This window comes from Salmo trutta, chromosome 12, assembly GCF_901001165.1.
Source record: "Salmo trutta chromosome 12, fSalTru1.1, whole genome shotgun sequence".
Taxonomy (NCBI): domain Eukaryota; kingdom Metazoa; phylum Chordata; class Actinopteri; order Salmoniformes; family Salmonidae; genus Salmo; species Salmo trutta.
Window position 1 is genome coordinate 78,617,037 of NC_042968.1, and position 27,987 is coordinate 78,645,023.

Consider the following 27,987-nt stretch of genomic DNA (forward strand, 5'->3'; position numbering starts at 1 on the left):
CCTGTACCTTTTGCAGAATATCAGTCTGTCCCTGAGAAAAGCGGCTTCTTTGCTGCCCTTCTTGACACCAGGCATCCTCCAAAAGTCTTCGCCTCACTGTGCGTGCAGATGCACTCACACCTGCCTGCTGCCATTCCTGAGCAAGCTCTGTACTGGTGGTGCCCCGATCCCGCAGCTGAATCAACTTTAGGAGACGGTCATGGCGCTTGCTGGACTTTCTTGAGCGCCCGGAATCCTTCTTCACAACAATTGAACCGCTCTCCTTGAAGTTCTTGATGATCCGATAAATGGTTGATTTAGGTGCAATCTTACTGGCAGCAATATCCTTGCCTGTGAAGCCCTTTTTGTGCAAAGCAATGACTGCACGCGTTTCCTTGCAGGCAACCATGGTTGACAGAGGAAGAACAATGATTCCAAGAACCACCCTCCTTTTGAAACTTCCAGTCTGTTATTTGAACTCAATCAGCATGACAGCGTGATCTCCAGCCTTGTCCTCATCAACACTCACACCTGTGTTAATGAGAGAATCACTGACATGTCAGTTGGTCCTTTTGTGGTAGGGCTGAAATGCAGTGGAAATGTTTTTTGGGGATTCAGTTCATTTGCATGGCAAAGGGGGACGTTGCAATTAATTGCGTCAATATATCCACAGAATTTTCCTCCCTCATGATGCCATCTATTTTGTGAAGTGCACAAGTCCCTCCTGCAGCAAAGCACCCCCACAACATGATGCTGCCACCCCCGTGCTTCACGGTTTGGATGGTGTTCTTCGGCTTGCAAGCCTCCCCTTTTCCTCCAAACATAATGGTCATTATGGCTATTTTTGTTTTATCAGACCAGAGGACATTTCTCCAAAAAAGATGATCTTTGTCTCCATGTGCAGTTGCAAACCGGTCTGGCTTTTTTAATGGCGGTTTTGGAGCAGTGGCTTCTTCCTTGCTGAGCGGCCTTTCAGGTTATGTTGATATAGGACTCCTTTTACTGTGGATATAGACACTTTAGTACCTGTTTCCTCCAGCATCTTCATGTTCTGGGATTGATTTACACTTTTCGCACCAAAGTACGTTCGTCTCTAGGAGACTGAACGCATCTCCTTCCTGAGCGGTATGACGGCTGTGGTCCCATGGTGTTTATACTTGCGTACTAATGTTTGAACAGATGAATGTGGTACCTTCAGGCGTTTGGAAATTGCTCCCAATGATGAACCAGACTTGTGGAGGTCTACCATTTTTTTTTCTGAGGTCTTGGCTGATTTCTTTTGATTTTCCCATGATGTCAAGCAAAGAGGGACTGAGGTTGAAGGTAGGCCTTGAAATACGTCCACAGGTACACCTCCAATTGACTCAAATTATGTCAATTAGCCTATCAGAAGCTTCTAAAGCCATAACAATTTTCTGTAATTTTCCAAGCTGTTTAAAAGGCACAGTCAACTTAGTGTATGAAAACTTATGACCCACTGGAATTGTGATACAGTGAATTATAAGTGAAATAATCTGTCTGTAAACAATTGTTGTAAAAATTACTTGTGTCATGCACAAAGCAGATGTCCTAACCGACTTGCCAAAACTATAGTTTGTTCACAAGAAATGTGTGGAGTGGTTGAAAAATTATTTTTAATGACTAACCTAAGTGTATGTAAACTTCCGACTTCAACTGAATGTAAAACAGATTAAACAACTGAAGAGCACAAGCAAATAAATCATCCAACTTTGTTTATTCTTAATAACAATATTAATAATTATTTTCTCCAGAGAAAGGCAAGGGAACTCAGACATTCCAGTGCAGCACATTGAAACCAACCAGCCACTCTTAATTACATTACAATCCACCAATAATTATCAATTGGCCCTTAATTAGTTCATCAGATAAATTACTCCTGCTGTAGAAAAACAAAAACTAATTGAAGGGGCTTGGGGTAAAGGGTGGTGAAGGCTCGCAATCAGAGCAAAGAGGTAAATCCAGTCTGCACTTCCACTTTACGATCAAGTAAGACATTGTGCTGTGATGTAAAAATGGCTTTCTGAACCACCACACTGAAGCAGGAACCTTGTGCAGCCTTCATTAGCTGATCAGAATCAAAACATGTGAAAACCAATTTACATTGTAGTGAATATGCGTTGTACCTAAGATACATCCGTCTAATCATGTTGTACATTCAGAGTGTCAAACTGCAGGTCTCTTCATCTGTTCAAAACGGACAGCTGAAAATAGGGGCAAGATGCAGTAACATGGTGCTTAGACCGTTTGTCCTTGGTGCAGGATAATGGAGAGAGAAGGGCCTGAGGGTTACAGCTGGCTGAGTCCAGGGCTATTTTGGGCAACAACAAAAAAAATATAATTAAACCCACAATCAGTTCATTGCTTTATAACTAATTTCCTTTCATATTTTCCATCAATGAATTCCTTTTGGAAAAAGAGGATCGTGAGGTTTAAGAGAAACAAAACTGCCTTAGAAGACAACAGAAAAGTCAGAGGGAGAGAGGATAGAAAACCCAAACGAAAAGAACACCCCTTCAAGAAAATTAACAATCCCCTTAAAAGGTCTATACACGCAACCTCCCCTAGCCTCTTTGCCTGCCACCCCCACCCAAAAAGTCTCTCCACGCTCCTTTGTCGCCCTCTCAACTCAGTTCTGTGTCAAAGTTTAGCCTCTCTGCCTGCGTGCTCCAGTCTGTCTCCTTCCACCAGCCGACTCCTTGTTATCATCATCATCACTACTCTTCCACAAGCTCACAGTTTGAGCTCATTGGCAACCTTGGAAGCGATGTTCTTGAAGGCGATGGACGTGCCAGAAATGCGCTTAAAGCGAACCCCGTTGAGGGAGAGGCGGGGCAGCTTGCAAACCTCCATCTCCCACTGGACAAAGTCGTCAAGGGCGGGATTCCCAGACACGCACAGCAGCATGTAGCGCTCCCGCAGCTCATACTCGCAGCTGTTCGAGTCCAAAACCTTCCGGATCTCCTTCATCATCTCATTGGGCTCCATGGAGGAGGTGGTCTTCATGCTCCAGGTGAAGCGCAGCGAGCGGGGCTTGTGGTCCTTGGAGGTCAGGCTTGAAGTCGGGGTGCTGGGTACCGTAGAGGTGGAGGACAGGAAGTCCTTGTTCTCATCTCCTGCAGAGCCCAGAGTGACCTTCTCCAGCTTCTCAGCGGTGGTCAACATGGGTCTGAGTTGGCAAAGAAAGTAGGAAAGGACAGTAATATAATAAAAAGGCAAGGAGAGAAACAGAATGGGGAGACAGACAAAACAGGAATCTTACGGGCTGGTTAACAATGCATTCAATCACAGGGGAAGCCAAAGATACAGCATGAGCATGAAAAGCTTCACTAAGCTACAGAATACATCTCCTGTTATTAAAATATCAAATGCTTGCATTGTCAAAATTGAATGAGCTATATGATCACAATCATGCTATTCTTATACCACCTTACTCAATGAATGTAATGATTATTTGATTTAAAAAATATAATAATAAAAAAAAAGTGTAATCACTGAATCAGATTGATCAAATTTTCACTATTGTATTCCTCACCTGCTGGCCTCATCTCGACCCTCTCCCTCATACGGGCTCCGCAAAAAAAATTGGCACAAGTTTAGTCTCCCAAAATTCCAATTAGGCTATTACCAGGTTAGAACAAACACTACCAACTCCCATGGCAACCCCTGGACCTTCCACTTCCAGATTCTATAGTATTTTTCTTAGAAACATACTGCACATATCCATAGATTTACTTCATGTGAGCGCCACTACATTTTGGGGGGGGGCTATGAGAGAATAACTAGGTAGCTCTACAAATTCAAATGTGTTTTTGGTCACCCCCCCACTGCAAAGTGGACTCACACAATCCATGGAAACTGTTGTTTTTTGTTTAGCATACAACTGGAATGAAAGGTCAGAGATCACATCTTTGTTATGTTAATAAGTCCCATCACCACCATATAATAACCCTCTCCTCAAACTCCCACAGCAAGGCATCAGAAACGACAAAGGAACAGCATCTGTCAGATGCATATGCGGGCATTCTGCAGACCTCTTCTCAGTTTCTCAAGGTGCCCAACATCCTTAAGTCTGCACCCACAACAATAAGACAAAAATACATGCCCCCCTTGATGCACATTTTTGTTAACGTCAAAACTTTCAATCTTCACTTATTTTCTGATTGAATGGACATCTTTGTCGCTGAGAATATAATATTAGAGCCAAGAAATACACTTCTCTGATGACTCTTCAGTCAACTCATTCAAAATAGAAAAACGAAATCTAAAAAGACTAAGTATTAGCGGATAAGCCACGGTTAAAAAAAGATGAAAAAAACTGCAGAATGTTGCTGAAAATAAGGTTGTTAAGCACAAACTGCAGTGCAGCCTGGACCGTGGTCTGGTATCAGACCAGAGAAAGAAAGGCAGGAGATATCCCCCCCAAAAATATGACAGCGATGCTACATTGCCAACAAACACTTCACTGCCCCCCCTCTTCCACAAGGCTTGGGCAGTATACCACAGTCCGGGGTGTTTGGAAATAGCCACAGGAAGGTTTTTCAATACCATTGAAACTATTTATTTGAAATTTTTTAGATAAAATGTCTGTCCTGCAAATAGTTCAGGACTGAGACCAAGTCACTATTATTAGAGTCACAAGCAAGTCTCAAGGTCCAAGTCTCAAGTCGAGTCCCAGGTAGAACGGGTTGAGTCTCGAGTCAAGTCCAAGTCGTGCGTTCAGTCAAGTTTAAAAAAATAAAAAATACACAGGCAATAACTTGTCTATTAAGGCTACAACACATTTTGATTATGTAATAATATATTTTAACAAAATATTTCAAATGCAAGCTTCATAAGTAAATTGTCAAAATGAAATGCTAGGGCGTGCCACCTAAGCGGTTTTTTTCAGGTTACCAAAATGTATTTTTCGGGATAGAAAAACGCTTTAAGTGTAAACGTAAACTAAAATCAGATAACATTTTTGAAAAGATAAATGGACCTAAATATTTTTTTTATGATATAATCTTTGAGAACTAACGATCCCCAAAATAAAAGCTAGACAGTTGGGGAGAATTGAAAATTCCCAAAGCATTGAATTTAGTAATATAGATTATTATGTTTGTGCAAAATAAAGGCATTAGCCATGGCAAAATGCATAGAATTACAGGAAAATAGCTTTAAAACTGCTACTTTTTCTCAGCTCCATGGGAGAAAATGTAGAATTGGAGGAAATGTCCTTAAAAAATAAAAGAGCTCTACAACGCCAAGATGGGGCCGGCCATTAATTCTGCCGCGCCGACGGTCAGACCACGCCCCGTCACCCCAAGCCCCTTTTTCATCCAGAAAAAAACCCTGCTATGACTCCACTCCTTGTCATATGACACGGAGTCCAAGGAGTGGAATGTTGGCGAAACAGACCGGGCAGCGCGGCCACAGACCGGGCAGCGCGGCCACAGACCGGGCAGCGCGGCCACAGACCGGGCAGCGCGGCCACAGACCGGGCAGCGCGGCCACAGACCGGGCAGCGCGGCCACAGACCGGGCAGCGCGGCCACAGACCGGGCAGCACGGCCACAGACTGGGCAGCACAGAGGGTTTTCTATTGACTTGGCCAAGGACCCACAGGACGACATTTGACAACACTAACGGAGTCAAAAAGGAAACAGGGATGAGAGAAAGAAGGGAGGAGTATCATTCACTGAGGGATGAAGAGAGCCGAGCAGCAGACGAGGGTGAATCAGGCGATGGCGAGAGCAGGGCGCGTTAGTATAAATGGCAAATGGTTAAAAAATACGTATAAAAAAATTCATGAAAAGGGTCATGACACATAAAATGACAGCCTTAGAGGATAGATAGGACACAAGGCAATAGTTGACAGAATCAAGTGTGTGGTTATTTTTGCCTACCTTCTGGGGAATCTGAATGTGAGATTTCTACAACAAAGGGGAGGGGGAAGAAAAGAAAAAAAACAGTATGTACACAAACGTGCGCAAAACAAACCACAGCCAATCCTGTTATACATGTCATGTGCATGTCAGTCAACTCAAATACATGAATACTCCCCCGGTGTCCCTCAGGAGGTGAGCTGCTTGGGCCAAACAGGTTGTCACTAAATGGCTGTTATTGTAGCCTGACATTACCATAGAATTTAGGATGTTCGGGGAAGAGCAGTTACATGAACAATGGACTCAGATTAGGATTAACGTTAGCACTGGATAGGAAACATGCATGCCAATTAAGATGTTATATTTACTCAGTTTTAATTCCTGGTGTTGTACAATTTATCATTAAACAATTAAACTATAGCAGGATATTCCGAATTGTATTTGAAGGTATACTCACACAGTAACTTCCCTATCTGCTTCAACTATGTGCTAACTGACCATAGCCACAGAAATATGACCTGCTTCAAACCAACTTAACCTGAAAGAGGGGAGTAGTGAAGCGCATTGCGTGCACAATAACTTTATGGCCAGACAAAAAATAAATAAATAAATAAATAAATCACAGGGACACACAAATGCTAATAACAAACAGTCCAAAGGTCACGCTGCACAAACATGAATACCTAACTGTAATTCACTAATGACAAGCCGTTCAACACCAGGATGTGATCAGCATATCATTGGATTCAACACTAACCATCTTCCCCATCACACATCTCAGATCCCCATTCCCTCATTCGCTCACCTGCGCACAAATTTAGAAGTGAACTTTCTGAAGATACCAGTGCCGCCGGCTCTTCGGGCTTGGCTGTTCCCGTAGGAGAGGGAAGGGGATGATGGAGGACCATTATAAGTGGAAGTATGTTGGTCCCGTGCCGCCCTCTGCTGGCCGGCACTGAAAGTGCTTCGGCTGGTCACATTTCTGGGGAAGTTGGAACGGTCTGTCGCCGTGGAACTGCCGATGTTGTGGGCAGAAGGAGACGCCACCGGTACTCTCTGAGGGGCGGTGCTGTTTTGATAGTTTTGTGAATAGGAAGAGGAGAGACAATTATATATTTCATTATGTATATCAAAAGTTTCAACTGCTTTAGCCATTTCCCACAAAGAATTTATGATAAAAGCCTAACTGCGCTTCAGAGTAAACTAAAGTTAAGTGAATGAAATGCATACCATTTCTATACAAATGCCACAGTTGTAAGGAAGCCTGATTAAGCAGTTTGCAAAAGCAATGTGTAAAAGGCATATTTCTATTGGTCTACAACATGCACCCCAACTGTGGTGCCATCCACTCAGCAAAATTCACCATGACTGAAATCAGTAAAATAACATCTTACAGCCTTGTGACCCACCACGGGCAGCAGGTATAAACCAGTCTTAGAATGAGGCCAGTGAAGCCTTGTTGAGTGTTAAATCACAGGCACACGGCATGAATCACACAATTAGCATGGCACATTAGGATCAGCCAACAGGACGATGGCTGCAGCATCACAACAAAGAGGGAAGTATGGAGAAGGGTCAGGGAGCTGTGATAGCGTTGATTTATGTCATGGACCTGATCATATTGGCAGATGTTATAACACCCTCTCAATTGAGAAAATAGCTTCCACAGTATGAACCAATTGACATGTGAAGGACATCCCAGCATTATAGCTAGTTCATAAGGAAACGATAAAAAAATAAATTGTGAACAATGTGCATGGCCCACGAGATGTCAAATTGTGTTTGGGGACACGGAGTTGCAGAACGTATTAAAAGGGATTACATGACATGCACAGCAGTGCACACCAGTCAGGAGCTCACTGCAGCCAAAAACATAATGGCACCGGATGGGCCAAGATAGAATTGTGATGTGTCACTGAGGGTTTGCAGGTACACAGGAGCCACGGGTTGGCAGGATCTGGCTTTCTAGTGGAAGATTAGTGGTAGGACAAGGACAGTGATGGTGGTGGGGAGAAAGAGATTTCACAAAGAGGCAGGGTGCTTGTGTTTCAGGGGGTGGTGGAAAGTGACGGAAAAGTGAGTTGCCTTTTCAACAGCAATATTGCTACCCTTTTAATCCCTACAGCTGATCTTTTAATACCAATTTGTTCCCGATGTTGGACACACAATGCTGAGAACTGCAACCAGGAACCATCTAACCCAAAGCCTTGAATATCCACTCTACTCTCCCTCCTGCAGAGTGGCTGTCCTTGTGTTCCCCTCCCTGTTGCCACTTGCCTGGGCCGGTGTGCATGGATGTCTGGGGGGCTGGGGTGAGCAGAGGTGGACAAGGACTTGTGATGTCGGGGGTGGGAGGAGGAGAGTACGGCAGCTGCCGAGGCTGTGGAGGCACGGGACCCTGGGGTGGTCAGGCTGAGGGAGAGAAATGAAGAAACCCAATGCCGACCGTCCCCCGTGAGGGGTGGAAGAGAGCCACGGGGTAACAAGGTTACAACTGGGGAGGAAGCAGGGACACCGAGGGCGGATCAAACCACACATTATCACAGACATCTCAAATAATGCAGATTTGTATTGGATGACTAAAACATAACAGCCTCAGTGTTTCCCCTAAGATTTGGTTTTCAGCCGCGGTTGTAGATGTAGTTAGTTTTAAAGCTAGTTTCCTGTAATTCAACACATTTTGCAATGACTTAGGCCGCGTTCTAATGCTATCTGAGTGACAAACATAAAATCAATGGAGGCCCCCATTCCATGACATTTCTGGAATTCTCCCCGACTGTCTAGTTTTTATTTTGGTGGGTGTTACTTCGCAAACATGATCTTATTTAAAAATATATAGCTGCGTTATCTTTTCTATACTGAACAACAATAAACTCAATATTCTACAGTTTTAAAGATTTGACTGAGTTATAGTTCATATAGGGAAATCAGTCAATTGAAATAAATTAATTAGGCACTAATCTATGGATTTCACATGACTGGGAATACAGATATGCATTGGTCACAGATACTTAAAAAAACATATATTAATAGGTAGGGGCGGGGATCCAAAAACCAGTCACTATCTGGTGACCACCTCACGCAGAGCGACATCTCCTTCGCATAGAGTTGATCAGGCTGTTGATTGTGGCCTGTGGAATGTTGTCCCACTCCTCTTCAATGGCTGTGTGAAGTTGCTGGCTATTGGCGGGACCTGGAACATACTGTACACATTAATCCAGAGCAACCCAAACATGGGCAATGGGTGACATGTCTGCTGAGTATGCAGGCCAACTGGGACATTGTCAGCTTCCAGGAATTGTGTACAGATCCTTGCGACATGGGGCAGTGCATTAGCATTCGGAAACGTGATGACGGCGAATGAATGGCACGACAATGGGCCTCGGGATTGCGTAACGCATCTCTGTGCATTCAAATTGCCATCGAAAAAATTACATTGTTTTCATTGTCCGTAGCTTATGCCTGCTCATAACATAACCCACCATGGGGAAATCTGTTCACAACGTTGCCATACACGTGGTCTGCGGTTACGAGGCTGGTTGGGCATACTGCCAAATTCTCTAAAATGACGTTGAGGCGGCTTATGGTAGAGAACATTCAATTCTCTGGCAGCAGCTCTGGTGGACATTCCTGCCGTCAGCATGCCAATTGCATGCTCCCTCAAAACATGAGACATCTGTTGTTTGACAAAATTGCACATTTTAGAGTAGCCTTATTGTCCCCAGCACAAGGTGGACCTGTGTAATGATCATGCTGTTTAACCAGCTTCTTGATATGCCACACCTGTCAGGTGGATAGATTATATTGGCAAAGGAGAAATGCTCACTAACAGGGATGTAAACATTTGTGCACCGAATGAGAAAAATAAGCTATTTGGGCGTATGAAAAATTTCTGGCATCTTTTATTTCAGCTCATGAAACATACAACCAATACTTTATATGTTGCCTTTATATTTCTGTTCAGTACTTTCTGGTTTTAGTCGTTTTATGTTTAGACTGAAAACGTTTTACCCCCCTTTTTTTGCAAGGCGGTAACGATTTAGAAGCAGAGGCCTGCAGCTGCTAAATGAATATAGGGGAAACACTGAGCTTTCATTAGGGGAGTTTAATGTGACAGACTGCATTATTTCTGGGAAGCATCACACCCCAAAAAAAATCGTGCAGCAAAGGAAGCGTTGGAAATGGAGGGAGAAACTGTCTGGACAGAACAAGTTTGGGGAAAGGAAAAACTGCTTAAAAATGCAACAAGAAAATGGTCAAATGGCTGTTGTGTCAGGAGAATGTGTACTAGTGACTTGTTCTACCAGTAGTGCTAGAGCTGACCACTGTCCGTTTGCCCTCTGATCATCTCTTTATAGCAAACATGTCTGAGTCACTGCTGCTCCCCCTCTCTCCCCCACAGAACGTGTTCTTTAAACACTTCCCCTCTGCATTTCTCCCTTTTTGTGTCTGGAAGTAACCTGCATACAAGAGCAGCCAGCGTCACAAATCCCAGATTAAGGATTGGGATCTGATTATCAGGGTCAATGTGTTTAATACTGTTAAGTGTCAGTGTCTGAGGCCCCTGATTCTGCACCTAAACCTGGCTTTCTACTCTGCTGTACATTTCACAGTGAAGGATATGGTAATAAAATGGTAAAATATCAAATAATTGTCAGCATTAGCAAACTAATCTTGCCATGATTGTGTGAGCTAGAGTTCAAAGATATTATTATTGTTTGAGTTGATTACGGATGCAGTGTATTACTGTGTGAGTGACTAAGCTGGCCTTGAGTACATTCTAAGTCCTTCATAAAATGTTGCAAGTGTCACTAATACATTCTAGAAAAATGTCAAATCTCTGCTCTCGTGTGAATGTGTGACTACGTACACCGGGACTCCATCTCATGCTGGTGGGGAAGCTGCTAGCTGCTGTATTCAATTGATTGTCAGCTGACCACTGCTTGTAAACACTGCCATCTAGACACGTGACTAGCTCCAAATAGAGAGCTCCACAGCCATGTGAGCGTGTCTGTGTATGTCTGTGGCTGCAAGGGTGCTTGTGTGTACCTGTCCTTTCCATTCTGGACCCCAAGTGTGGCCCTCTCAGGGACTGGCGAGTTTCGACTGCGACTCGTACCAGTGGACAGGATGCTGTTCTGTATGACCATTGAGATGATGTTAGGTACAGTATTGTACATGCCATCAATCCTAGAGTGGCAGGCATGCAGAACAATAAGTCTACTCACGGTGGAGGGGGTCGGGGTGCTCCTCTTACGATCTGCTGAAGCTAAAGGACTGGGAGGGACTTTAGTGGAGCTGCCAGTGCCAGAACCTTTTCTCCCATAATCCTCTGCTGTGTGCTTGTTGTCACCCTGGGAACGCTTGGAAGCAGAAGAACCTGGGAAGAAGAACAAGAGCGAGAACAGAAAGAAAGGGTGGGACAGAGACGCAAAGAATGAGCATCAAATAAGACTACATATCAAAAACAGTTCAACATTTTCAGTACCCTCATCAACCCAAACAGCTTCCTACCTGCATCCGTTGCTCTACGGGGCTTCAGATTGGATGAGGTACTGCGCTGTACCTTGTGAGAAGGAGATTGGGCATTGCTGTTTGTGAGGTCACTTCCTGGGCGGGATTTCATTGACAGACTGATACATTCGTCCATCTGAAAGGGAACAGGGATGGTCATCAATATTACCATGGCAGGAGTAGGACACAGTTCGCTCCTACAGATGTGAGTGTATACACTTTGTACCTCCGTGTTCCTGTAATCCAGTAATAGATATGTGGCCATGACTTCATTGTATTTTTGGTTGACGAGCGAGTCCTGGATCTCCTCTGCAGAGTAGCCCATCTGCAACATGATATCTGGACAGAATGGAGAAAATGTCAACCTTACAACCACATCAAGGACAGAAGTACATTACACACACATGCATTGTAGACAAGGGCATATCAGAGACTACTTAACACAAGTCTAACATACTAGAAAGCAACAGGTCAATAGTTCTCTAACAAACACAGACAGGCGCATCGTTATATGGACAAAACAGTTCTATCGTACAGGCATATCATTTAATAAAACGGAAGGCAGCAAACAAGGACAGAAATTAACAAAAAGTCTAGCATTTAGTTTGACTAAACATGTAGGCACATGCCAACACCGCAAGGGGCACGTTACGTAACAGAGACTAACGCTCAATTCCATTTAAGTGCATGATCACGCGTGGTCACGCTGGAAATAGAATGCATATGAGTGAATGACAGAAAACAGACGGGACGCAAGCGTCAAATTAGAAAGCAAGTCTTTTTTCCTAATGTCTACGTGGAGCAATGCTGGTAAAATGACTGGGTCGTTTGTGGAATTAGAGGAATTGTTATGATCTTCCATATGCTAAGTAGACTAAAGATGTAGTTTAAAATGTACTGGGATGTAAGCTAAGGTTTGCCAGTCAAATAGGCTACATATATGTGAATCGACCATTCACTACTCTCACACGCTGTCTCTGTGTGTAATTTCAGCTTAAGACAGCACGTAAAATAAGACTGAAAAGATTCTGCACCTTCAGATAGAGGAGACCTCCCCCAATTAGTGTGACCTCTAAACCCCACCCCAGTAACCCATCTGCTGCAACCAGCTCATCCACCAGACACCTGCCCCACCTCTCTTCCACCCCCCCGCTCGGTCGGGGTTCTGACCTGTCCTCTTGGGGTCCTTATAGTCTGGCTGGGGCTCGATGAAGGGCTTCAGCTCCTCCTCCTCATGGCCTACATTCATCCAGCGGTCCTTCATGATCTGCTGCTGGACACAAGCAGAGAGAAGAGGGAGGACAGATGTAGGGTTGATGGAAGATGGGAAACAAAGCACCAACAGTAGCGTTACAGTCGTCTACACAGTGTATCCAGTGGAGGAAATAGCAGTGGCTAGATGAGGTACTATTAACCTCCAGGCTGCCCCTCTTGGTTGGGTTGAGAATGAGGAACTTCTTGAGCAGGTTCTCGCAGTCTGTGGACATGTAGAAGGGAATCCTATACTTCCCCCGCAAAACCCGTTCACGCAGCTCCTAAAGGGAAGACAAGCACAAAAGACCAGGATAAAGGTAGCTAGGTATTCAAGAACATTACTTGTTTTCCATGTATCCCTTCCTCTTTCACAGTTCCCTGCTCACCTTGAGGTTCTGCCCGTCAAAGGGCAGAGAGCCGCTGACCAGTGTGTAGAGGATGACCCCCAGGCTCCAGACGTCCACCTCGGGCCCGTCATACTTCTTCCCTTGGAACAGCTCCGGAGCGGCGTAGGGCGGGGAGCCACAAAAAGTGTCCAGCTTGTTCCCCATGGTGAACTCATTGCTGAAACCAAAGTCTGCGATCTTGATGTTCATGTCAGCATCTAGGAGTAGGTTCTCTGCCTGGAGAAAGAGTGTGTTAATTATTGATACAAGTTTCTGTAACATTCTTTTAAAAACGTATCCAACATCATACCTCATAATGTAATGATATTGATCTGTCACTTTGAATTGGATCCATAAATCTCTCTCTCCATCTGCACACAAAAAAACACCTGCCACATTTGTCTATCCTCACCTTTAGGTCTCTGTGTACAATGCACTTCTGGTGGCAGTACTGTACCGCTGAAACTATCTGTAGCAAGAGAAGGAGCAACAGCTAGGATGACAATTCCCTTTTAAACAGTATTGTCAATAACATTGTCAAAACGGTGTCAAAAACAGAAAAGAAACCAGCAGACAAAAGGGTCTCACCTGTCTAAATTTGGCTCTGGCCTCTTTCTCCTTCATTCTCCCGTGAGCAACAAGGTAATCAAACACCTCACCTGAGGGGGGATAGAGAGGTGAGACAGAACGTAGGGGAGTGTTGAAGGAACAAAAAAGCAGTGGCGACACAAAAGAGGATGAAAGGACAAGTGTGGAACAGAGTGCATGTGAATAGAGTGAGAGAACTGGGACTTAGCATTGATGTTATTACAGAAGCTGAGAACAGAATTTCAGGTTGAGTGGTGTGTTGAAAGGAGTGTCTTGTGCCTTTACTCACCTCCACTGGCATACTCCATGATCAAGTACAGTGTCTTCTCCGTCTCAATAACTTCAAATAACTTAACTACAGAGGAAAAATGTAAAAGACGAGAAGGAAAAAGAGCGGAAAGTTCAATCCAATCAAGACAACACCAAGGCTGGGCGATATGGTCAAAATATCATATCATGGTACTTGTTAAAAAATGTACAGTATTTTATATTTTATGGAGAGAGAGGGGGAGAGTGGAGAGCGATGACTCAAGTAGCGAAGTAAACTATAAAAATGGAAGTTGCACACAACATATCACATTTAACAAACATTCAAATAACGTTATAGAAGGTAAAGTAAAAACCCAAACTGGTCCGTGCATCAATACTGTTAAAATACGGTACACCGCCCAGCCCTGGACAACACCCATCACAACATAGCTGTCAATTTCTTAGTATATGTTCAATATCCTCAGAAAGGCATCTGCACAAGAATAAGCAGGCAGGCGGAACACAAACATGTTTCTGTCATTTGGTTGGGGATTGATGAGAATCTTAAAAAGGAGGGCAGCACAAAGCTCACCGATATTTGGATGATTCAGCAACTTCATGATCCTCACTTCACGAAACAGCTATGGACAGGAGAACAAATAGACAAGACATTAACAGAGGATCAATCAGTTTATATCAAACAAAGTCAGTTTATTCTATACACATTTTTACTCGTATACTCCAAAACTATATTTATGCGCAAATCACTGTGTGGGAGTCTTCATGCATATACTGTATTTCTGAGGACAGTACTGGCACCACACCCAAACCATCACTACAGGAAGTACTTGGGTCTAATTTCCTGTAATTACCGCCATATCCTGCCCTAAGCCCTTCGGAAGGAACTGCCATCTTCATTGATTTCAGCGTTATTTTTTCTATTTCAGAAATAAAAACACACTATCCGAACACAAATCAAAACAACCGCATGGCATTACACACAGCATCTACATGCACCCACCTTTTGGAGACTGGAAGAGTTCAGCTGCGTTTTGTCAATGATTTTCACAGCCACCTTTAGGAGAAAAAAACAATGACGTTAGACATGAGTAAAACCGCAAACTTAGGATAAACCACCCATCAGTGGAAAGAGCTGGATGAAGACTTTCCCCCACTCTACTAAGCTCTGTTATGTTTCTCCATGTGCTGCCCCACTCCCAGCAACCACATCACATGGCACGTTATTAGCATATTAAAGAACTGGCAGTTACATGTTCATAATCCACTGATCCATACTCAAGAGATCAGAATGTTAGGGATATGGGTCAAGTGAAGTAGGATCCTGCACTACCAACATTGGGTACATAATGATAAAACCACATCCAACAGAGGATCAAAACATCACAGTCAGTAAATCCAATGCTTGGACTTGTTTTGATCTCATGGTTTATCCTCACCTCTTTCCCTGTGAGGACATGCCGAGCCAGTTTGACCTTGGCAAAGTTGCCCTTGCCAATGGTCTTTAGCAGCCGGTAGTTGCCAATGTGTGGCTGCTCGTCTGCCGTCGTGGGGACAGAATTCCGGCACCGCGGCATATTGGGACGCCCGCCTGCCTTGGATTCAGAGGGAGACTGAAAGAGGGGAACAAAGCATTCTTAGGCATACGCAACACCTCACTCACAAATCCAGACAATGTTTTTCAGAATCTCAGTAAAGGCAAAAGAGCCTTGGACCCAAGGATACCTCAGAAACACAATTGTGAGCATAACTTGATACTGGCCAATAATGTTGATCTGTCATAGTCACATAGTCACCCCAGCTCTTAGCTAATGATGCTGCTCCTGACACTCAGGGTATTTCTCTCTGCTAGCAGCTCAAATCCACACTGACAAGCAAACAGGACAGAGGGAGAGAAATGTGAGGGGGGGAAATGGAGAGTGACTCACAAGAAAGAGAGCTGAATGAACAGAAGGAAAGGGGTGGGGGCTGATTGAGGGAGTAAAGGAGAGTAGGGGGAAAAAGGTGAAGGTACCATATGCATGTGGGCAAAAGAGGTAGTTAAGAGTGAGGGAGCCCCAGAAAACAAGAGAAAGTGATGGGGGGGGGGTTTACATGTCTCTGCATTCACAAACACTGAATTGTACCCCATTTGCACACTCCCTCCCTTTCCCTCTCCCTCTGTATGACTGACATGTGTGATAAGATTGTCACTTTGTGAGCATACGTAAGAGGACAGAAAAGCTATTGTTGACATGGCACAGTTCTATGTTGTGTGTGGATTGTGCCACATGAGCATGGAAACTAAGGTCCAAGTCTGGGCCCGAGGCGTCCCTACTATTCTGCAATCTTACAATTAGAAAATAGGACAGATTCTTCTAAAGAACACAGGATTATTAATAAATTGACAGTTGACAAACAGCATTGTTGTGAAATAGAAGTCCAGTTCTGCTCCTCTCTAGTGGTCATATTCCAAGAGAAAACAAAAAGCAGGGGCTATGAGACAAATACAGTACATCACATTTCCCAACAAGTCATGCTCTTACCTCCCTGTAAGAAAGAAAACAGCACTCCACATACAAGTAAATGGAAAACAAATGCACCAATATCCACTTAGTAACTGTTATATTTTGTAACACCTGTGTGTCTCTCTGTGTCGAGTCCCTCCCCAGCCAGTTTGAGGGATAAAGCAGAAGCTTGTTGAAAGTCTGCCGGTAGAACCAGCATAGCCTAACGAGCCAGAAGACAGCTGTCACCTAAATGCTCCCTCCCTCCCTCCCACACACACACACACACAAAAGCAGACTCTGGCATAAACGCATGAGGAAGTGCCTCATCACCTCAATGGCTACATACAGAGCAGAACAGGGTAAACCAGACTACCATACAACAACTGGCAGTGTGGTGACCTCGTTTTCATTTTGTATTTGTCTTGGCACTGGCAGACATGGTTTAGCCATCCCTCTACAGTGGGCTTGTTGTGTGAGGGACAGGGACCGAGTGTCTACTGTACAATGTTTATGTCAAAGAGGTGTCTTGCACCCAGCTGATCTGCGAAGGAGCTCTGCAGTTACTGAGAGAGTGTCAGCAATGCAGTCTGCAGTCCTCACAAACACAGCTTTGACCTTCAGCACAGTAGCCAGCACTTCAATCACACTCGCCGAGGTTGGCACACACTGGGACACAGATAGAAGCATATTCAAAAACAGGCACATTGACAAAGATCAAACAAACATGCATAAATAAAAACACGTGTTCACAAATGCAACATATCATACAGACAAAACCGACAAGACCGAACAGAGACATACCGTCAGTCATGGGAAGCTCAGCTCCAGGCCTGACTGACAGCGAGAGAAAGGCTGAGGAGAGAGCAGCCAGGAGGAGCCTGAGAGACTGGAGGGTCTCATCACATATACATTATAACCCCATGTCTCTCTGTTCAGATCATGATCAGCCTCAGGTGGAGAGAGGGGCATGACAAGAACCACAAACACTTGAAGATGACACATTTGAAATTCATGCCTCTACAGAGCCGGTAGCATTAGAGCAAAACCTCACTGATCAGTGGGCCACCATTCTGTCAAAAGACTCATTCAGTGATATGCACAAAACATCTACACATGCAAATGTAGTTGACCTTTTATTTTTATGCTTGAATTGGGACTTGTGGACTTCATCAAGTGCTAACAGTAGCATAAGTACTGACCAGACAGCTCCACCTCAAAAAGCACAAGAAAGAGTATTGACACCCACCATCTCTGTTCTCAAATAGTTTCTATAGAAACCGATAAGATTAGCATTCCTGCAACATTATTTTGTTGAAATATAATTTAATCTAAGAAATTAGCGTAATTGATTGCACCCCAATCAGCTATTTTAATTTATAGGATTCTTATAATATTAAATAAATATAGTACCCAACATCCAATTTGGACCAAACTTTTTTTCTAACAATGAGTTAGACATGAGGAATCCAAATAAATGTCCAAAAGCCACACACGGACCCCCATGCCAATCCCACCCCAACAATGAGTTTATAGTGTCAGTTGTCTGTTTGACAAGTAGTATAGAGCTTTGTTTCTTCATCCTATGTAATGTATTATCAGTGAATTGTGATTTTTTTCTGTTCAGAGAAAGTAATTGAAGTTGTTGGATTTACATCCCATTGTACATCCTGATATTACTAAGTTCTCACCACTAGATGGTGCTGTTCCTGCTATTAGTTCAGAATTTTAAGAATCTCCCACCTTCATTGTTAAAGGGATAGTTCACCCAAATGACTTTTTTTTAATCCTGTAAGCCGTCTATGGACCAGAAGGGTATCCTACGGAGCAGTTTTGAGGAGTTAACTAGATAACTTTGGTCAACTGAGTTCCACTTGGGATATCCGGTCATTCGAAAGTTGCTCACCTTTTAGCCAGGTAAATTTCTATGGCAACGAATCCTTCAGAACTAACCTGCTCCAGGGCAGGCTAACTCACAGTTAACTCCACTTACCCTAAATTAAATTAGCGCCACAAGTTGAGGACCAATTAAATCAGATTCCCTCCCTCTTGCAAATACTGCATCATCCTCTTCATTTGAGGAAGACTGATTAAATATTTTATTGATGAATTTTGTTGTGTTAAAAAAATTACATTACACATTTAGTAATGACAGAATGCATGTTAAACTTCACGCACAGCAACACTTTTGTATGATTTAAATAGTCACCAAAGTCAGCATTAACAACAAGTTATAAAATAAACACCGCACTTTTAAAAAGCCTATTTCACACCATAGCCTGCTGAATTAGCGAGTTAACTTTTCCTTCACTTTTGATTTCGGCACAAATGAAAACGTGGCATTGGCTCGCCCATGGATGAATGTTTCAGCATTATCTCAATGACTAGCCACGTGGGACATGCAGTTACAAGCCTGCTAGAGTTGGCGGCAGGCGGACGAGCAATATCCAGTCGTAGTACAGATGAAGCCTGAGCTAGAATGTGAAGCTAACTAAAGCTGGTTAGCTTTAGAAAACCCAGAGTAGATCTGGCTTGATTCGTAGGATATCCCTCTGGCAGGGATTCCATTACGAAAATGCGGTGCCGGACATTTGACCAGCAGGCCTTTTACATTTACCGGACGCATATGCATTGGGTGCATAACCTGATCAGGGATTCCACCCACAGTGTTCAGAATGACAGAAATCACATTTAGATGATGGTAATTCATCTTTAAAATAACATGCAATGGCGTGTGTCCTTACCGAATTCCAAAGGGTAATTTAAAGATGTTATAATAACTGTCCACATTCAGTTTCTCAGCCAACAGGACGAGTACCAAACAGCAAAATCACTGGCCTAACTTAATCTACTATCCCCCATAGTAGAAAAATGTACCTATTCTATCGGTCAGCTTGACGTTCTGAGCGAGATATAAAGTCACCCATTCCAAACAGACTCTGGGACAGCTGTGGAACGATAGATCCCAAATTAATTCAACCAGTTGGCCTAGGCTTCATCCAAAAAACAAACCACAACGTTTAGCTTAAAAAGTTAACATTTCTTCACATTAAAAACACAGCATGGAACACAAGGCAGTAAGCTACGCACAAATGTTCATTCCATAATGCAATTAATGGGAAAACACTTGTCAAAAGCACACCGCACATGCGAGTGGTTTCATGAGACAGATGAAAATATCCATTAGAAATTGAGAAAGAGAGGAGATCTAAAGATGCACCAATTAACATTGGTTGCTAATATGATTAGGACTGTGCTTTTGGCTACTGGACAATGAAAGAAAGTTGATTTGAAAACCAATAGAATGAATGAAATCGACTACTGGTTTCAATGGCATATAGAAGACTATAAAAAAAATAATTGTCTGCACGTTTGGTTGGATTTTGGCTAAGCTACTTTGAAGCAAGTTAAGACATGCCTCAATATGTAGTAAAACGATCAAGTTTCAATCAATTAAGTACACGTTTAACAAAATGCATACTGACTCCAGCTCATCGCAAAGTGGTGTGAGACACACTGAAGCCTGCCTACTTACCTAGGCAATTGAATTGCAAATGGGAAGCATACTTTAAAGGTTGATAAAATAAATGTAAAAAATGCTAATCTTGGCAATCGAAACTGTTTAACACGCAATTGCATTTAGAATTATTGCACAATGACTGGGCTTATAAAAGCACGGTTCACTCCAGCTGCAATGAACGAGCTGTGTGATGAGCTGTAACAGCAGTTCGGGTGCTACGTCGACGACTTTTTCCGGACAAAAGCCGGCTACTACCGGCTAATGGAAACCCTGCCCTCTGGAATGACAGCAACCAATGCTTTGGTTTTGTTCACTGTTTCAAATGCTAACTTTTTAACATGCGTGTCAAATATCCAATGCAAGTCAAACAGTGGCTAGGTAAACAAAACCAAAACATGGGCTGCTGTCATACCTGGTCCATAGACTGCTTACAAGGTAAGAAACCAATATATAAATTGTGTAAACTATCCCTTTAACAATGGGCGGGGTTCTTAAAAATAATCACCGCCATCTAGTGGACAGAACCTGGTAATATCAGGATGGGACATAAACCCAACTTCAATGAAAAAAAACTAGTAGATAAGATGAAGAAACAATACTTGCCAAACATAGATAACTGTTTCTATATACTCATTTTTGGGGTGGGATTGGCATGGGGCGTGAGGGGTCTGTGGATGGCTTTTGACCAGTTATTTGGATTCCTCATGTCTTACTCATTGTTTGAAAAAAAGTTTGTTCCAAATGGAATGTTAGGTAGGCTACTATAATTATTGGATATTATATGAATCCTATAAATTAAAATGGCCAATTTGGGTGCAACCAATTAGCTTAATTTCTCAGATCAAATTATATTTCAACAAAACAATGCTTTCAGAATGCTTATCTTATGTTTCTAACTACAGAAAAAAAAGAGAACAATCTGAGATGGTGGGTGTCATGGCTTGCTGAAATGAATGACCCAGCTACCATTCAGCTTTAGGAACCTTGTCAGTTCCTCAATGAAGAGACACTTCAGCCATGCTCTATGACACTGGTGTGGACAAAGTTGAGATTCACCCTGATCAGTCAGGCTACAATTCTGTCAAAAGAATCATCCACAAATGGAAAAAAACATCCACATATGCAAAAATGTTGACCTTCTACTCTACATGAATACTTGCAGTGGGACTTGTGTACTCTATGGTTGACAGTAGCATTAGCACTGACCAGCCCACTACCATTCAGTAGCATTAGCACTGACCAGCCCACTACCATTCAGTAGCATTAGCACTGACCAGCCCGCTACCATTCAGTAGCTTTCGGAACATTGTCACTTCCTCTATAAAGAAAGACTTCAGCCATGCTCTATGACGAAAATGTAGACAGAGTTCAGAGTTTAAAAATCACATTTTATTGGTTACATACACATATTTAGCAGATGTAGTGAAATGCTTGTGTTCATAACAGTGCAGTAGTATCTAAAAACGATTCACAACAATACAGGTCTGTGTCCCCCTTGTTACAGATTTCAAAGCATAAAGGGGTGTTGAGTTGATGGCTTGGATAGATGACCAAGAACAGGGACACAGGGGGCCATGAGGTCTCAGGCTAAAATAGGAAACAGACACATGCAGCACGCACAGCCAGGCTCTTCAGAGAGCCAGACAGACCTGTTCGTCCCAATGCTGAAGACAAAGTATGTTTGGTCAATTTGAGGAAATATTGCAATTACACCCCCCCAAAAGAAAACCAAAAAGTCTGAAATGGCCGACAAAGACAAGGTCAGGCTCCTAGTGCAGATGAGACATGTCTAGGTTTGTCTGACGGCGGGAGCAGTAGCCCTGATGAGAAAAGGCAGGGGAGGGAGAAGCCCGATGGACAAGAGCTGACATGCTCAGACAGCTGTGCCAGAGAATTGAAAGAAAAAGGGGATGAAATGAGAGAGGGAAAGAGATAAGAATAAAAATAAAGAGGGTAGGTCAAGGATTCCCCATGACTAAAGAGAAAACAACAGGAAGTATAACTTGGTGTTGAGTTTTAAGGAGAGGTTGGTTGTAGTTGTGCAACAAATGAGCAAATCAGTGTAGTAGTCTCTGTACCACACCCTTTAGAAAACCACCCAAAACCTTTACCGTGTGTCAAATCACCTAATGCACTTCCTTCTCCCTCTTACTCACACACAAACAAGATGAATGTGCTCAGTAACTAGTACTGTAGTAACTCCTACCAGAATTTAACCTGAAAACCTTGACAGGATGGACAAATGTCTGCTCTGGTCCCTCCACACATCAAATCAAAGTTTGTTGGTCGTGTACACATATGTTACAGCGTGCGTGTTACTAGCTCGTAACAGTGCAGTAAAATGTCAAACAAGTACACAAATAATAAAGAATCAAACTCAAAACAAGTACATCAGAATTAATCCAACACTATCAGTAATCCAAACGCAATCTGTGTGAAATCACAGACCCATGAACTGGCTCTACCCATCTCCCTTGGCAACCAATCTCCATAGCCCAGCTTAACCCATCATTAACCCATGTATTGCCTTAGCCTTGCCTTAGCCTTGCAGTCACTTTACATATAGAGTTGACTGTACAATTCAATCACTAAGACCGCACTCAACAAGCTGTATAAGGTCATAAGCAAACAAGAGAATGCTCACTCAGAAGCGGTGCTCCTATTGGCCGTGGACTTTAATGCAGGAAAAATTAAATCCGTTTTAACTAATTCTACCAGCATGCCACATGTGCAACCGGAGGGGAGAAAAAAATATATATATAAAACTCTACCACCTTTACTCCACACATAGAGACAATTACAAAGCTCTCCCTCCATTCGGCTTCATCAATAAGTGCGGCGAAGACGTTGTCCCCACAGTGACGGTATGTACATATCCCAACCAGAAGCCATGGATTACAGGCAACATCCGCACTGAGCTAAAGGCTAGAGCTGCTGCTTTCAAGGAATGGGACAGTAATCCGGACGCTTATAAGAAATCCCGCCATGCACTCCGACGAACCATCAAACAGGCAAAGCGTCAATACAGGATTAAGCTTGAATCCTACTACACCGGTTCTGATGCGCCGGATGTACCAGGGCTTGCAAACTATTATGGATTACAAAGGAAAAACTATTTACGCTGCTGCTACTCACTGTTTATTATCTATGTCTATGCAGTTACCTTTAACCCTACCTACATGTACATATTACCTCGACTAACTTGTACACCTGCACATTGACTCACTACCACCTGTATATAGCCCCGTTATTATTTTATTGTTACACTTTTCTTATTACTTTAGTTTATTAGCAAATATTTTCTTACTTAAAAAAAAAAATCTGCATTGTTGCTTAAGAGCTTGTAAGTAAGCACTTCACGGTAAGGTACCTGTATTCGGGACATGACAAATAAAATTTGATCCTCTAAAACTTGGCCTGTTGCCACAACTGCACTCATGTTCTTTTACACTTCATTACGTTCAACAATTGAGAACATAAAATGAGTTGGAGAAATGTGCAAGTTTGCTATGAGAGGTTGATGAAATGCTTTAGTGTTGCTAAGATCAGATGGAATAGCGCTTCTCTGACAAAGTACTTGTGCTGTGGTAGTGTTTCCATGGCAACCTACTGCCTAAAGTACCCAAATAATGTTGACTCATCCTATACTCGTATGTGTCCAAATCATAAAATTGGAGGAGAAAAAAAAAAAACACTTCAAAAACCAAACCTCAAACAGACCGTTTAAAAAATACTTGCTTTCCTCAGCGGATGATGTCATCCTCCTGAGGAGGATGAGCTGGCCAATCAACAGCATACTCACATTAATATTTTTTATGACCAGTATACACCCACACCATCCTGTTGTTAGGGTACACACATACTTACTATTCAAACACAGAAAAGCTGTTTAACATACTTGGCCTAATTACCATTTTTTGGAAGGAAAACTATTTAGCTCATATTGTAATTAATTATAGGTCATATTTCCACACAAAAAAATCTGTAAACACTGGACAGTTACTTTAAACCTATCCCTTACTCTGCCTCCCCAACCTTCTCATATACACAGAAACACACTCACTTTAGCCTGGCTGTCCCCTCAAGTCTCTCACTCTAGTCAAAATACTCAGAGCAAAGCATTCAATTCAGACTCAGCAATGCACAGTGAAACAAGCACACAAACACACTCTTGGAGCATCAGGAACCCTAGTTCTTTAACACATTTCACAGCAACTATCCGGTGTATGCAACAATACAAATGTAGGCCTAAACAAGTGAACATTTCATAATAAGCCGAATAGATAATTAGAAAGTGGGTGTCCACGCTGTATCCTGGTTTAAACTCTGAATTGTTTTAGCAAATGTTATGCTACCCTTCAAAAGGAAAACTATTTCTTGCCTGCTCCAAGAAAGAAGAAGAGAGGGTAAACAAAGTAAGACTGGCAGGGAGAGGGAGAAGAACTGGTAAATAAAGGAGGTGTGTGAGCCAGCTTGTCATTTATCTGGGTATTAATATCACACCATGGCTATTTCCAGTCAGGGTAGAGGCAGCAAGAACCACAAATAGACACCAACTGAGCTCTCCCTCCAGTCACCTCATCCTCTCCATACTCTACACTTCTGTCAGAAGCATTTAACTCAAAAACATGACAGTAAAAACATCCTGAAATCAAAATACATGGCATAGTGGAACTATGGGGGAGAGAAATGTGAATTTTATACCCACTGGGGCCCTGGTTTTGTAAATTCTAGGACAATACATTAAAAGGGATACATTTGGGATTTCGGCAATGAAGCCCTTTAATCTACATCCCCAGAGTCAAATTAACTTGTGGATACCATTTGTATGTCTCTGCGTGCAGTTTTAAAGAATGATGCTAACTAGCGTTAGTTCAATTACTGGTAACTGCTAGCCTGCTAGTAGATACCATAGACTTCCAGTCATTGCGCTAATGCTAGTTAGCGTTGGCTCACAAAACTACCTCTAACTTCCTTTATACTGGATGCAGAGACATAAAAGTTGTATCCATAAGCTCATCTGATTGTGGGGAAGTAGATAAAGGGCAAAATCCCAAAAGTATCCCTTTAACAAGGAATCCTAAATGTAAATATACTTAGCTACTTAACTAAAACCTGTCAACTTTTTCCTCAGAAAACAGCACAAGCTACAAAGCTGAGAAATAAAAGAAATACTGATATATCCTTTCAGACAAGAAACCAAATCTACATTTCAAACAAAGCTGGAACAGTGTTGACAAGCTTTTAAAAAATCAGCCCACCACCCTCATCCAACACCATCCCACCCCCTCCTGGTGAGCTATTAATACCTACAAGTATATGAGAGTGGGTTAGAACATGACAAAGACCAGAGAGAAACCAAAATCACTAGGGGAATGGCTGGTAAAAACAAAGACACTGTTACATAAACCAGATAGGCCTATTGAATAGAATTTGTAAAAACCTACAACCAAATGGAGAACTATTCTCTTCAGCTTTCATTGATGATCAATCATGAACATGATATGACATATCCAGAACGAAAAACACACAAGGAAACGTGTGCATACAAATAATGCTAATATGGACAAAATGAAGAAAAGGAGCACTCCCCTCGGCCTCCACACAACTCCTACACACCCAGCTCAACTGGAAATGCTGGTTTGAACTAACCGAGAAACTGGGGTAGGAAGAACAGAGTCGCCAGCTGGGCCCAGTTCAACAGCAGTCTGTAGTCAAACAAGCTGGGCAGGGCATGGCGAAACCTCGCCAACTCCTTGCTTCAGACAAATTCATTGGCTAACAAAACCTTGGAATTAGTAGCCTGTGCAAGTTAGGGAATTTTCACCACAATGACCACTATGGGATGCGTCAGCATCTCTGCTACCCATGTATAAGTATCAGCAATTTGTGATTTGTACAGACAATTGTCAGAATTTCATTAATGACTAAACCACTAATCTCACTAGAGAACCAGTCTTCACTGCAAGCAAATGTGTTCAGGACTGAGTGGCTCCTCAAATGCGCTGAAGTCCAGTGTCCTCTACTTACACCTGATGTGAGTTATTCCTACTAAAGTATATTTAGAATGCCGTCAGACAATTTGTATGATGAAATGCCCATCATACAAGTGGCAATAGCTAGTTGGGCCTACAACTTTGCGGACTGACAGTGGATGATCTGTTGAAGACAGTCATTCAAACAATGTGGGCAATAGAGCATTAAGATTTGAGATAACATCTATTAAATGTTTGAGATTACATCAGCTTAGTTCCTGTTGACAAAACGACAAGATTTGAAGAAGACATGGAAAAGTGAGTTTGAAAAGCATTGGCATTTCCTACTGAAATGTGTTATCCAATTCCATAAAACTTACAGCAACTAAAATGTGTCTATGGTTACAATTTGTCCTAGCCCTCCAAGTTACATGCCTAAAAGTTAGAGGGCTCTGATCAGAGTTAGCTACCTAGTTATAAAAAGCCTTAGATTCTACTGCATGACCTATCCACATGACTACAATGTGTAATTAGCTACCTATAAATATAACGTTAGATAGCTGGGGCCTAGGAAAAATAAATGTTTTTGTGGTTTAGGTTGGCTATAGTTTGGATGCCAACCGCTGTTAAACCCCATCGAATAAGAATAAGTTGGCTATAGTATTTCTGGCTAAGGTTGGATAAATTGGCTATCTGGACCTCTGAACTGGCCTACCGCCATTACATTAGCTGCCATCTAGCTTCTGCAGTTGGCTTACCTGGTTTGAAGAATGTTCAATTGTTAATAATGCCGTCCTGGTTACTGTCCGGGTTGACATCTTAAATTTCCGGGGGGTAACAACTTTACAGAATCTCAAAACTCGATGTTCATCTGTCCTCTGTTTTTGGGGGCTATCTTGTTTATTTAGCTAACGTTAGCTAGCTAGCTAACTTATCAAAACGTTTCTCATAAGTACCCTTGTCTAGCGGCTAGCTAGCTACGTGTCGAAGGCGTAAACTAACTAGCTAGTTAGCAAGCTAAAGTTATAGCTAGCTAACTAGCTAGCTAACCTACTAGCTGAAGTAGTTAATCGTCAGTAAAAAAAATAGCTACCTATCAATAATATGTAAGTAGAGTTAAAAGCAAAGTTCTCAATTCACACGTATCTGAATAAAGTAACGTTAACCCTGCATTCACAAGCTAGCTACAGTACCTAGCTAAGTTAACGTTACATTGGTGCGCCTATTCCACTCTCTGGATGTACAAAAGTGCTTCGCCAATAACACTGAGCTGTGCAGTGGGTACGATGAGCTGTCAAGTTATAGGGCTCTGTTAGTTAACGTTAAAGCGTTACCCAAAGCGAGGTTTGTTCCTACAAGTACGTTATACGGTAAAATCTAGTCCGGGGATTAGAAAACTTCCTCGGCCACGCCGATAATATAGCAACCCGAACGTCCTCTTTGGATGAAGGAAAGTCAAACGCTAGTTACATAGCACGAACTATAATAAAGAGTCAAACCTCAGCTGTAATGAGAATGAAAACAACATAATAGTTGACAATGCAGCTTGCTGATGTTAGCTAGCGTAGGCTAGTTTCTCTTCACTGCACAGATAAGAATCTGCGAGTTTAACGAGCAAAACAACCAGCGCAACGTCCTGTATTTTTCCTGACCAGCTAGCAACTAACGTTAGCTTTCTAGCTCTTCCGTCCGTCTTTAGCATTGCTAATAAAATGTGAAATAGGTTGAAGCTAGCTATCTACACTAGCATGTTTCAAGATGAAAATAGCTAGATACAGCGACAAGTAATCAAGTTGATTCAGAGTTTGTCCCCCCCGCTCTAGTTGAGTATGATTGCTGCTGGGTCGCCGAATCTCGGGCGGACAAGAATTGGAGCTTAGCCCAGGTTTCGACGGCGTCTGCGCTGATTATTTTACAGCCGGCCACCTAAAAACAAACAATCCTGCGTTAATAAATCAAATACTATAGCTAGCCTACACATTTCCGCAAGATCAGATAGGTGTAAGCAATATGGTGGCGCCTACCAGATGACTAGGTGGAGTTTCTTTTTTACACTCATCCGATGATTGTTTCAGATCTACTATATGGTCTGGATGTAACGTTAGAGATGCCTGGTTTGACTTCATGTCGGACT

General features: G+C 42.6%; 1 protein-coding gene across 11 annotated transcripts; it reads right to left on the reverse strand.

The window, feature by feature from the left end:
* Nucleotides 1-1,695: 1,695 nt before the first annotated feature.
* LOC115204268 (serine/threonine-protein kinase MARK2) lies at nt 1,696-27,977 on the reverse strand. Of its 11 annotated transcripts, XM_029769702.1 has the most exons (20): nt 27,878-27,977; nt 26,612-27,779; nt 15,312-15,485; nt 14,876-14,929; nt 14,447-14,495; nt 13,895-13,960; nt 13,606-13,676; nt 13,430-13,486; nt 13,018-13,254; nt 12,793-12,912; nt 12,512-12,650; nt 11,604-11,716; nt 11,378-11,513; nt 11,092-11,243; nt 10,913-11,001; nt 8,141-8,275; nt 6,669-6,932; nt 5,885-5,911; nt 3,533-3,568; nt 1,696-3,166 (listed from the first exon to the last, which is right to left on the reverse strand). In XM_029769702.1, the coding sequence occupies exons 2-20, from the start codon at nt 26,669-26,671 to the stop codon at nt 2,731-2,733; spliced, it is 2,415 nt and encodes an 804-aa protein (XP_029625562.1). In that variant the 5' UTR covers nt 26,672-27,779; nt 27,878-27,977; the 3' UTR covers nt 1,696-2,730. The 11 variants fall into 11 exon arrangements, with proteins under 11 accessions (XP_029625562.1, XP_029625565.1, XP_029625561.1 ...); XM_029769705.1 differs by lacking the exon at nt 27,878-27,977 and having other exon boundaries at nt 12,548-12,650; nt 26,612-27,861; XM_029769701.1 differs by lacking the exon at nt 27,878-27,977 and having other exon boundaries at nt 26,612-27,861.
* Nucleotides 27,978-27,987: the final 10 nt, after the last annotated feature.